We start from the raw sequence: 12,620 nt of genomic DNA, 5'->3' as shown, positions 1-12,620 counted from the left end.
TACTTCCTCTCGAATTTTTTATTTTCTTTTTTCTTAATTTTAATTATTATGAATATGATCAAGTAGCTAAAGTTAGGAGAACGATAATTAGCACGTAATGATATGAAAAATGCAAAGTAAAATAATCAACAACAACACAACGATTTATGTGTGTGGTTCACTAATGTGGATATATTCTCTTCTTTATAGGCTCTTATTCCGTATTAAGTATTAAAAGGATAGTGAAACTACAAAATCAACCATTCCAAATGAAGGATAGTGAACAACTAAATTAATTTAGTTCCACATAATAGTCCATACACAAACGCAACAAATAAGCCATATATATATATACACAAACTACAAAATCATCATCATGTTATTATACATATGTAAATTCTTACGATCTTACAATCCAATTCTATCCATTCAATATAATTTTCAATTTAGCATTATATGTTCCTTAAGTTTCTTATTGTATGGTCTATGAAAAATATGGCAAACATAATGTTGAAGATTAATCTAATCTGGCGTTTTCACAAGTAATCATCAAGCAATCATTTAGAAAATAAAACACCCAACACTTTACTCCCATTGTCCGTTGGTTTTTTCTATTACATACACAAGAGTGAGGAGAACCAACCCGTGATTAAATTCACAAACAGGCGGGCAAGGGAAACAAAAACAGATCGAATAGAAAACAGGAAGACGAGCAAACGGGAGAAGAAGATATCTCACAAACATTACACACATTTGTTCGATATGATCACAACTACTTTATCAACACAAAGATAGCAAGAACTAGAATCAGAATCCCAGCAACTGATAACAATTGGCATAAGAACGAGCAACTATCCTTTTTGTTTTCCTGTTCAGAATTGCTAAACTCCTCGAATCAAAAGTACAATCGTCTGTCAAGCTTTCCAGGGCTAATTTGAAATCTATGGCAATAGTAAACTCAGTCCAGGATAGGAGATCCGCAACCATGGCAAGTAATAATAGCTAGAAGTTCAACTATATTAGCGTCAAGAGCCAAAGAAGAAAGGGCAAAGGAAGAGAGCCAAGAATCCATTTGTCAAACACTATTATACATCGAAATCGGCTCTTTGTAAAAAGAAAATATTTTTTATTCTGTTTAGGACCCATAAAATATCAGAAATGACACTGATATAATTAAGTAAATGGAAAAAAAATGATATTTTTGGGCGGGCGCATTTGAATCATAAGAACATATTCTGATATGATGGTCTATTTTTTATATCAAAAGTATTAGGCGTTAAAACCGAACTTGATGCCTAATATTACAGCCAATATGTAACATAAAGATTCAAAGGACGAATTTTATTAAATTTGACAATATAATGACTTTCCTATTTATACGTACTTAAGGGTTAAGATGGACATAATTTTATATTCTCATCTCACGGTTTTTTCTGTTCTTGTATCTTCCGTTAAATTTTTAGCCTATGTTTTATACTATTGATAGCCTTACAACGTAGTAATTTTAGTTGACAAAATTTAAATTAAATTAGAAAATGAAAGAAACTTTCAAATAGCAAGTACACATCTTTGAGAGTTGTTGAGCGATTTTCATAGTTTCATTGTAGAAGTAGGGGTGCACACATTCTTCTTTGAACCGATTTGAAACCTAAGTTAGCAAACATTGTAAATTTGAATTGAATAATATTTTCAAAAGAACAAGATTATTTAAGTTGTCAGATCAAACCAAACCATAGCTTTTTACAATGGTTTTGTCTAGTCCGATTTAGAATTTTCTTTTTCTTCAAAACAACTATCTTTGAATTGAAAATTATTTCCAAGATAAATAAAAACAATTACTTTACAATTCAATTCTATATCTTCAATTTGGTTTACTATAGCTTAGGGTATATTGGTAAATAACGGTTATTTAAGTAGTAAATCACTCTTATGTATCCTCATTTTATAGGTGGGCTTTTGATATTTTTATATTATTTTTTTCTTACTTTTTTTATTTTAATATTATGAATTTTGTCTTATTGTGGTTATTTGCAAATAACCGTTCATGTTTAGGATATTCTTACAATAGCTAGGATAGTTTGAGTTTTCTTTTACATAATACATTATTTACTCCCTCCATTCCTTAATGAAGTTCCCATAAGGAATATTCACGGGTATTAAGAAAAAATAGAATCTTTTAGGTAGGATAATATTAGTTTATTGAATAATAAATTTGATGGAGGAAAAATGGGAACCATATATATTTAAAAGAGACAGATTTTTGTGAGATACGGTCTCTTAGAAAGACCATCTCTAATTGGGTTGACTCATAAAGGAAAATGTAGAATAAGAATATGCACAAAGTTTTAATCAGCTAAACCTGAGAGACATCTCTTAGAGATACAGTCTCTCAGGAGACTGGCTATTTAAAAAATATTAAAGAAAGTTAATGGAAAAAATATGAGGGCTACAACTAATAAACAAATGATTTTACAAAGTTAAAAGGAAACACGTGAGAACCGTAAGAAATATAAAAATGTTAAAATAAAGTTAGTGGAAGATATGAGGAGACCATAAGCATTATTAAAAATATTTAAATGACGATAAGCAAGGTTATTTTTTTCGAAAACATGTTATACACACGGAATGATTCTTTATAGGAACAAGAAATGGAATACCCAAAATGGAAAATGGTAACTTTTTTAATTAACGGGGGGAGTATAAATTAATGGCTATCTATTGTGAAGGTTGATCTAACAAATTTTCTGAAATGTATGCCAATAATCGTTACGGTGCTAGGAACAATACAAACAACAATAAACAAAACAATGTTTGACAATGTAACCAATCAAAAAAGGACACAAAGATTTAAGGAGGTTCACCCAATGATGGCTACGTCCTCCATGGTGTGTAGTTTCTGTTTATATTATATCAAGAGAGTATAAACAACACTTCTTAATGAAGAATTACAATTGAGAAAGAGATAAAAACAAAAGGCTATGTGTTTGGCATAGGGGTTGTGTTTGATGTGTTTGATGTGTGAATGTGAGAGCCCTATATATAGTACTAAATACTAGAATATCAATAGTTCACTTGAATACATAGTTAATATTGAGTAATGAATACTATGAAATAACTCTAAGGATTTGAAAGGTCGAAAACAAGCATCTTATGCATATCAGAGGATCCGCTCGACCGGATCAGAGAGCTCGCTCGGTCGAGCGAGTATCAGCTAAATCTGGAGCATTCTGTCTGACCGCTCGACCCATCAAAATGGCTCGCTCGGTCACACACTACTATTCATAACATTTTCCTTGACAAGGATCTCAAAGTATCAGAGTTCATGTTGTATAATGTCAGTCCCAAACTCTAAGAAAAGGATGAGTAGTAAGTTAATGACAATCAGCTTAAAATAGCAAAAGATGTATAGAATAAAAGATCATATTTTTGTGGCTATGGATCACCAAGAACATATTCTATTGGTCCATTATGATTGTCATATTCTATTGGACTTTGTTGAAAATAAATTTGACAACATTACATTCCTATTTGCACATGCTTAAGGGTGAAGATAAACATGATTAATGTTCTTGTTATTTTTTTCTGTTCTTGAAAATTAAGTTTTCTAGCGCAATTTTATATTATTGATCTGCTTAAATAAATGTTTTAAAATAACAAATTAAATTAGAAAATAAAATCTATGATTGCCACTTATCTATACTGAAACTACTGAAAGCTCCAATCAAGGGAGTCCGTAGCCTAATCCTTCCTCCAGGCTAAATATTTAAAAAGGGATTCAACTCTCCGTCCGTTTAACAATGGATATCACATATAGCATAACATAGATAAGATCTCGAACATTTTTGTAAAGTCTGCTACTTGGAATCCAAGCCAATCTTCAAAGCTTTTCCTTTGGTTTGATAATTGAACCCAAGTTGATGCCTTGGATCTCTCCTTGTTTGCCTTCCAGACTTCTCTCTTACTCAAATAAAAACTAGTGGAACCTTTTTTGTAGGGGAGAATGTTATTCGGTTAAAAACTAGAACCCAAATCAATCCAAATCGAATAAAGACTATATATTAAACTAAAAGATTTTAGCTTAGCTAGGTATTAGCTAAATAAAAACCAAAATCTTAAATTCAAAATTTAATAAAGATATGAATTAATATTCATTTTAGTAGGCAATACTAAAAAACCTAAGCGTTATTACAAGAAAAATAAACATTTAATCAATAATTCAAGTTTGTTTTTTCATCCTTACTTTAGCTACTACAACTTTTAATTTTTTAATTTGTTATTTTGATTTTCTAATTCGAATTGTAGTTTAAATTTGTTTTTAAGCCATAAATTATGTTAGAATTGACCAAAAAAAATTTTAAATGGAATAAAATAATTTCATAGTTTGATAAAGATTGAAACCAAATTCAACTTGAATTTGAATTCAAAAATAAAATACGAGGTAGGTCATGAAAAGTAATTGAACTAATTTTCAATTTTTAAGCATTCTTGATAGAATAATATATATATATATATATATATATATATATATATATATATATATATAGAGAGAGAGAGAGAGAGGGGGGTGTTAGGGACACTATGGGTGAAGGGGTAGATTTAGGGTTGGGGAGGGGTGGTTGGTTGTAGAGTTTTGATTTTTTTGTTTCATTCTTTTGATCATGAAACTAATAAAAAGAAAAAACATATATAAAAATTCAAAGTTAACATAATATAATACTTTTTAATGGAATTATCTATGACTTTTATAAACTGAAATCTTGTTGCCACCAAGTAAAATTTCTCTTTATTTAACAGCTTAAATTGGAGTATGTGTGCCAAAAATAAATAAGAGAAAAAGTTAGCAGTAGCCATGATGGACCAATCGAATAAGTTCTTAGTCATCAAAAGCTATTAGAATAATAACTTTTCCTCTGGTCACATGGCTATATATATGAGTACCGTTGTGAAGCACAACATATCACATTCTCAAGTCCAAAGCATATTATTATAAGTTTCACTACTTTAGGCAGCTAAAATAATGGCTCAAGAAATCGCTAAGGTGCGAAGTTGCTAGATCTTTATCCTTTTTCTTTTGTTATATGGTCAAAATTTATGGTTATTACTTTTCTTTCCTTAACAGATATTTGTTTAATAACTTGAATTTTGCAGAGGCAAGAGATCGTTAAGTACGGACCTTATGGTTCTAAGTTATGTGAAAACTTTTCCTTGAAACTTGAAGGATGCGAACGTATCAAAGAAGTCATAATAAGGCATGGGTTTATTGTTGATGCTATTGGGTTCGTGATTGAGAAGCCATGTGGTGGTTCCTTTACTAAAATGTTTGGTGGTAATCTTGGAAGAGAATCTAGGGTTAGTATCACAATTATAACCATTTAAGGATACAGTGTTGAATTTTCTTGTAATTTTAACTAAATTTTTGTATGTATATAGATTCAACTCAAATGTGGTGAATTCATAACACAAATTAGCGGAACATATGGAAACTACAAAAATCAACACAATGAATGCCTTATTGCTACATTGAAGATACACACCAATTTGAATCCATGTGGATATGGTCCATATGGAGAAGGTAGAGATGTTTCCAATGTTTGCAACTTTGCTTCACCATGCCCACCTGAAGGCCCTGTTGTTGGATTCTTTGGAAGGCACAACAACTACCTTGAATCTCTTGGAATGTTTGTCAAAAAGGTAATATTTCATGATCTAATCTTAGGATCGTAGTTGGTTCATACTATAACAAAGAGAGATAAGCGTTATTAGTGGTCTAATGTCACAAATAATATTTTGTTAATTATATTCCAAAAATTTATATTTATTTTTCTATTGAAATACAGGAATGTGGATGCCCTAATTAAAACGGCCTCAAGCATGGAACAAACAAGTTCCATCCAAGATGCCCTAGATGCCTAATTTTCTATTTTCAATAAGCCATATTGTATCCCATGAATGGCCTCTCGAGTGTGATATGCTATCATAACTTGAGTGAATGTTTGTGTTGTTTTTTTTTTTTCTTTGTATTGTACTATTTTAATATAAGTTTTTTTTATTTTCTATACTTCCTCTCGAATTTTTTATTTTCTTTTTTCTTAATTTTAATTATTATGAATATGATCAAGTAGCTAAAGTTAGGAGAACGATAATTAGCACGTAATGATATGAAAAATGCAAAGTAAAATAATCAACAACAACACAACGATTTATGTGTGTGGTTCACTAATGTGGATATATTCTCTTCTTTATAGGCTCTTATTCCGTATTAAGTATTAAAAGGATAGTGAAACTACAAAATCAACCATTCCAAATGAAGGATAGTGAACAACTAAATTAATTTAGTTCCACATAATAGTCCATACACAAACGCAACAAATAAGCCATATATATATATACACAAACTACAAAATCATCATCATGTTATTATACATATGTAAATTCTTACGATCTTACAATCCAATTCTATCCATTCAATATAATTTTCAATTTAGCATTATATGTTCCTTAAGTTTCTTATTGTATGGTCTATGAAAAATATGGCAAACATAATGTTGAAGATTAATCTAATCTGGCGTTTTCACAAGTAATCATCAAGCAATCATTTAGAAAATAAAACACCCAACACTTTACTCCCATTGTCCGTTGGTTTTTTCTATTACATACACAAGAGTGAGGAGAACCAACCCGTGATTAAATTCACAAACAGGCGGGCAAGGGAAACAAAAACAGATCGAATAGAAAACAGGAAGACGAGCAAACGGGAGAAGAAGATATCTCACAAACATTACACACATTTGTTCGATATGATCACAACTACTTTATCAACACAAAGATAGCAAGAACTAGAATCAGAATCCCAGCAACTGATAACAATTGGCATAAGAACGAGCAACTATCCTTTTTGTTTTCCTGTTCAGAATTGCTAAACTCCTCGAATCAAAAGTACAATCGTCTGTCAAGCTTTCCAGGGCTAATTTGAAATCTATGGCAATAGTAAACTCAGTCCAGGATAGGAGATCCGCAACCATGGCAAGTAATAATAGCTAGAAGTTCAACTATATTAGCGTCAAGAGCCAAAGAAGAAAGGGCAAAGGAAGAGAGCCAAGAATCCATTTGTCAAACACTATTATACATCGAAATCGGCTCTTTGTAAAAAGAAAATATTTTTTATTCTGTTTAGGACCCATAAAATATCAGAAATGACACTGATATAATTAAGTAAATGGAAAAAAAATGATATTTTTGGGCGGGCGCATTTGAATCATAAGAACATATTCTGATATGATGGTCTATTTTTTATATCAAAAGTATTAGGCGTTAAAACCGAACTTGATGCCTAATATTACAGCCAATATGTAACATAAAGATTCAAAGGACGAATTTTATTAAATTTGACAATATAATGACTTTCCTATTTATACGTACTTAAGGGTTAAGATGGACATAATTTTATATTCTCATCTCACGGTTTTTTCTGTTCTTGTATCTTCCGTTAAATTTTTAGCCTATGTTTTATACTATTGATAGCCTTACAACGTAGTAATTTTAGTTGACAAAATTTAAATTAAATTAGAAAATGAAAGAAACTTTCAAATAGCAAGTACACATCTTTGAGAGTTGTTGAGCGATTTTCATAGTTTCATTGTAGAAGTAGGGGTGCACACATTCTTCTTTGAACCGATTTGAAACCTAAGTTAGCAAACATTGTAAATTTGAATTGAATAATATTTTCAAAAGAACAAGATTATTTAAGTTGTCAGATCAAACCAAACCATAGCTTTTTACAATGGTTTTGTCTAGTCCGATTTAGAATTTTCTTTTTCTTCAAAACAACTATCTTTGAATTGAAAATTATTTCCAAGATAAATAAAAACAATTACTTTACAATTCAATTCTATATCTTCAATTTGGTTTACTATAGCTTAGGGTATATTGGTAAATAACGGTTATTTAAGTAGTAAATCACTCTTATGTATCCTCATTTTATAGGTGGGCTTTTGATATTTTTATATTATTTTTTTCTTACTTTTTTTATTTTAATATTATGAATTTTGTCTTATTGTGGTTATTTGCAAATAACCGTTCATGTTTAGGATATTCTTACAATAGCTAGGATAGTTTGAGTTTTCTTTTACATAATACATTATTTACTCCCTCCATTCCTTAATGAAGTTCCCATAAGGAATATTCACGGGTATTAAGAAAAAATAGAATCTTTTAGGTAGGATAATATTAGTTTATTGAATAATAAATTTGATGGAGGAAAAATGGGAACCATATATATTTAAAAGAGACAGATTTTTGTGAGATACGGTCTCTTAGAAAGACCATCTCTAATTGGGTTGACTCATAAAGGAAAATGTAGAATAAGAATATGCACAAAGTTTTAATCAGCTAAACCTGAGAGACATCTCTTAGAGATACAGTCTCTCAGGAGACTGGCTATTTAAAAAATATTAAAGAAAGTTAATGGAAAAAATATGAGGGCTACAACTAATAAACAAATGATTTTACAAAGTTAAAAGGAAACACGTGAGAACCGTAAGAAATATAAAAATGTTAAAATAAAGTTAGTGGAAGATATGAGGAGACCATAAGCATTATTAAAAATATTTAAATGACGATAAGCAAGGTTATTTTTTTCGAAAACATGTTATACACACGGAATGATTCTTTATAGGAACAAGAAATGGAATACCCAAAATGGAAAATGGTAACTTTTTTAATTAACGGGGGGAGTATAAATTAATGGCTATCTATTGTGAAGGTTGATCTAACAAATTTTCTGAAATGTATGCCAATAATCGTTACGGTGCTAGGAACAATACAAACAACAATAAACAAAACAATGTTTGACAATGTAACCAATCAAAAAAGGACACAAAGATTTAAGGAGGTTCACCCAATGATGGCTACGTCCTCCATGGTGTGTAGTTTCTGTTTATATTATATCAAGAGAGTATAAACAACACTTCTTAATGAAGAATTACAATTGAGAAAGAGATAAAAACAAAAGGCTATGTGTTTGGCATAGGGGTTGTGTTTGATGTGTTTGATGTGTGAATGTGAGAGCCCTATATATAGTACTAAATACTAGAATATCAATAGTTCACTTGAATACATAGTTAATATTGAGTAATGAATACTATGAAATAACTCTAAGGATTTGAAAGGTCGAAAACAAGCATCTTATGCATATCAGAGGATCCGCTCGACCGGATCAGAGAGCTCGCTCGGTCGAGCGAGTATCAGCTAAATCTGGAGCATTCTGTCTGACCGCTCGACCCATCAAAATGGCTCGCTCGGTCACACACTACTATTCATAACATTTTCCTTGACAAGGATCTCAAAGTATCAGAGTGCATGTTGTATAATGTCAGTCCCAAACTCTAAGAAAAGGATGAGTAGTAAGTTAATGACAATCAGCTTAAAATAGCAAAAGATGTATAGAATAAAAGATCATATTTTTGTGGCTATGGATCACCAAGAACATATTCTATTGGTCCATTATGATTGTCATATTCTATTGGACTTTGTTGAAAATAAATTTGACAACATTACATTCCTATTTGCACATGCTTAAGGGTGAAGATAAACATGATTAATGTTCTTGTTATTTTTTTCTGTTCTTGAAAATTAAGTTTTCTAGCGCAATTTTATATTATTGATCTGCTTAAATAAATGTTTTAAAATAACAAATTAAATTAGAAAATAAAATCTATGATTGCCACTTATCTATACTGAAACTACTGAAAGCTCCAATCAAGGGAGTCCGTAGCCTAATCCTTCCTCCAGGCTAAATATTTAAAAAGGGATTCAACTCTCCGTCCGTTTAACAATGGATATCACATATAGCATAACATAGATAAGATCTCGAACATTTTTGTAAAGTCTGCTACTTGGAATCCAAGCCAATCTTCAAAGCTTTTCCTTTGGTTTGATAATTGAACCCAAGTTGATGCCTTGGATCTCTCCTTGTTTGCCTTCCAGACTTCTCTCTTACTCAAATAAAAACTAGTGGAACCTTTTTTGTAGGGGAGAATGTTATTCGGTTAAAAACTAGAACCCAAATCAATCCAAATCGAATAAAGACTATATATTAAACTAAAAGATTTTAGCTTAGCTAGGTATTAGCTAAATAAAAACCAAAATCTTAAATTCAAAATTTAATAAAGATATGAATTAATATTCATTTTAGTAGGCAATACTAAAAAACCTAAGCGTTATTACAAGAAAAATAAACATTTAATCAATAATTCAAGTTTGTTTTTTCATCCTTACTTTAGCTACTACAACTTTTAATTTTTTAATTTGTTATTTTGATTTTCTAATTCGAATTGTAGTTTAAATTTGTTTTTAAGCCATAAATTATGTTAGAATTGACCAAAAAAAATTTTAAATGGAATAAAATAATTTCATAGTTTGATAAAGATTGAAACCAAATTCAACTTGAATTTGAATTCAAAAATAAAATACGAGGTAGGTCATGAAAAGTAATTGAACTAATTTTCAATTTTTAAGCATTCTTGATAGAATAATATATATATATATATATATATATATATATATATATATATATAGAGAGAGAGAGAGAGAGGGGGGTGTTAGGGACACTATGGGTGAAGGGGTAGATTTAGGGTTGGGGAGGGGTGGTTGGTTGTAGAGTTTTGATTTTTTTGTTTCATTCTTTTGATCATGAAACTAATAAAAAGAAAAAACATATATAAAAATTCAAAGTTAACATAATATAATACTTTTTAATGGAATTATCTATGACTTTTATAAACTGAAATCTTGTTGCCACCAAGTAAAATTTCTCTTTATTTAACAGCTTAAATTGGAGTATGTGTGCCAAAAATAAATAAGAGAAAAAGTTAGCAGTAGCCATGATGGACCAATCGAATAAGTTCTTAGTCATCAAAAGCTATTAGAATAATAACTTTTCCTCTGGTCACATGGCTATATATATGAGTACCGTTGTGAAGCACAACATATCACATTCTCAAGTCCAAAGCATATTATTATAAGTTTCACTACTTTAGGCAGCTAAAATAATGGCTCAAGAAATCGCTAAGGTGCGAAGTTGCTAGATCTTTATCCTTTTTCTTTTGTTATATGGTCAAAATTTATGGTTATTACTTTTCTTTCCTTAACAGATATTTGTTTAATAACTTGAATTTTGCAGAGGCAAGAGATCGTTAAGTACGGACCTTATGGTTCTAAGTTATGTGAAAACTTTTCCTTGAAACTTGAAGGATGCGAACGTATCAAAGAAGTCATAATAAGGCATGGGTTTATTGTTGATGCTATTGGGTTCGTGATTGAGAAGCCATGTGGTGGTTCCTTTACTAAAATGTTTGGTGGTAATCTTGGAAGAGAATCTAGGGTTAGTATCACAATTATAACCATTTAAGGATACAGTGTTGAATTTTCTTGTAATTTTAACTAAATTTTTGTATGTATATAGATTCAACTCAAATGTGGTGAATTCATAACACAAATTAGCGGAACATATGGAAACTACAAAAATCAACACAATGAATGCCTTATTGCTACATTGAAGATACACACCAATTTGAATCCATGTGGATATGGTCCATATGGAGAAGGTAGAGATGTTTCCAATGTTTGCAACTTTGCTTCACCATGCCCACCTGAAGGCCCTGTTGTTGGATTCTTTGGAAGGCACAACAACTACCTTGAATCTCTTGGAATGTTTGTCAAAAAGGTAATATTTCATGATCTAATCTTAGGATCGTAGTTGGTTCATACTATAACAAAGAGAGATAAGCGTTATTAGTGGTCTAATGTCACAAATAATGTTTTGTTAATTATATTCCAAAAATTTATATTTATTTTTCTATTGAAATACAGGAATGTGGATGCCCTAATTAAAATGGCCTCAAGCATGGAACAAACAAGTTCCATCCAAGATGCCCTAGATGCCTAATTTTCTATTTTCAATAAGCCATATTGTATCCCATGAATGGCCTCTCGAGTGTGATATGCTATCATAACTTGAGTGAATATTTGTGTTGTTTTTTTTTTCCTTATGTATTGTACTATTTTAATATAAGTTTTTTTTATTTTCTATACTTCTCTTTAATTTTTTAAAATTTTATTTATTATGAACATGATAAAGTAGTTAAAGCTAGGAGAAAGATGATCTTGTGTCCAATATTATTGCTAAAGAGTGCTAATTATGAACTAGTTAATTAGCATGTAATAAGATGAGAAAACGCAAAGTAAAATAATCAAAACAACACAATGATTTTATGTGGTTCACTAATGGAAAATATCAAATAAATAAGTTTTTCATTAAAAAAAAATTATAAACCAATTCTCGTATAAATTTATTTCCAAAATTAAGCGTCCTAACCTGTTTAAGTGAAAACGCTGTTAAGCCCACATGGGTTGTTTCTTAAGTCAGTTGATGGTGCCAGCGTTTTCAGTTATATGCAAAACGCTGTAGGGAGCAGCATTTTCCTTACACGTTTTATTCCACCTTCTTCCTCATTACCCCAATTCCTCCATTTCAATTTTAAACCCTAATTTTTGAATCTTCTTCTTCCTCTCCCTCTAATCTCCTTTTATTCCTTCTCCATTGTAGTGTTTATTGGTTTGATTTTACTTTCTTTTAGTCTTTA

The 12,620-nt window shown here is 30.4% G+C and overlaps 2 protein-coding genes across 2 annotated transcripts; both read left to right on the top strand.

The window, feature by feature from the left end:
• Positions 1 to 4,863: 4,863 nt before the first annotated feature.
• On the top strand, positions 4,864 to 6,035 carry LOC130808082 (mannose/glucose-specific lectin-like). Its single transcript, XM_057673526.1, has 4 exons — positions 4,864 to 5,017; positions 5,128 to 5,328; positions 5,410 to 5,670; positions 5,817 to 6,035. The coding sequence occupies exons 1-4, from the start codon at positions 4,997 to 4,999 to the stop codon at positions 5,835 to 5,837; spliced, it is 504 nt and encodes a 167-aa protein (XP_057529509.1). The 5' UTR covers positions 4,864 to 4,996; the 3' UTR covers positions 5,838 to 6,035.
• Positions 6,036 to 10,893: 4,858 nt separating this feature from the next.
• Positions 10,894 to 12,064, top strand: LOC130808079 (mannose/glucose-specific lectin-like). Its single transcript, XM_057673525.1, has 4 exons — positions 10,894 to 11,048; positions 11,159 to 11,359; positions 11,441 to 11,701; positions 11,848 to 12,064. The coding sequence occupies exons 1-4, from the start codon at positions 11,028 to 11,030 to the stop codon at positions 11,866 to 11,868; spliced, it is 504 nt and encodes a 167-aa protein (XP_057529508.1). The 5' UTR covers positions 10,894 to 11,027; the 3' UTR covers positions 11,869 to 12,064.
• Positions 12,065 to 12,620: the final 556 nt, after the last annotated feature.

Source organism: Amaranthus tricolor, chromosome 3, assembly GCF_026212465.1.
Source record: "Amaranthus tricolor cultivar Red isolate AtriRed21 chromosome 3, ASM2621246v1, whole genome shotgun sequence".
NCBI classification, from domain to species: domain Eukaryota; kingdom Viridiplantae; phylum Streptophyta; class Magnoliopsida; order Caryophyllales; family Amaranthaceae; genus Amaranthus; species Amaranthus tricolor.
Note: the sequence above shows the minus strand (reverse complement) of the source record. Positions and strands in the feature narration are given on the sequence as shown.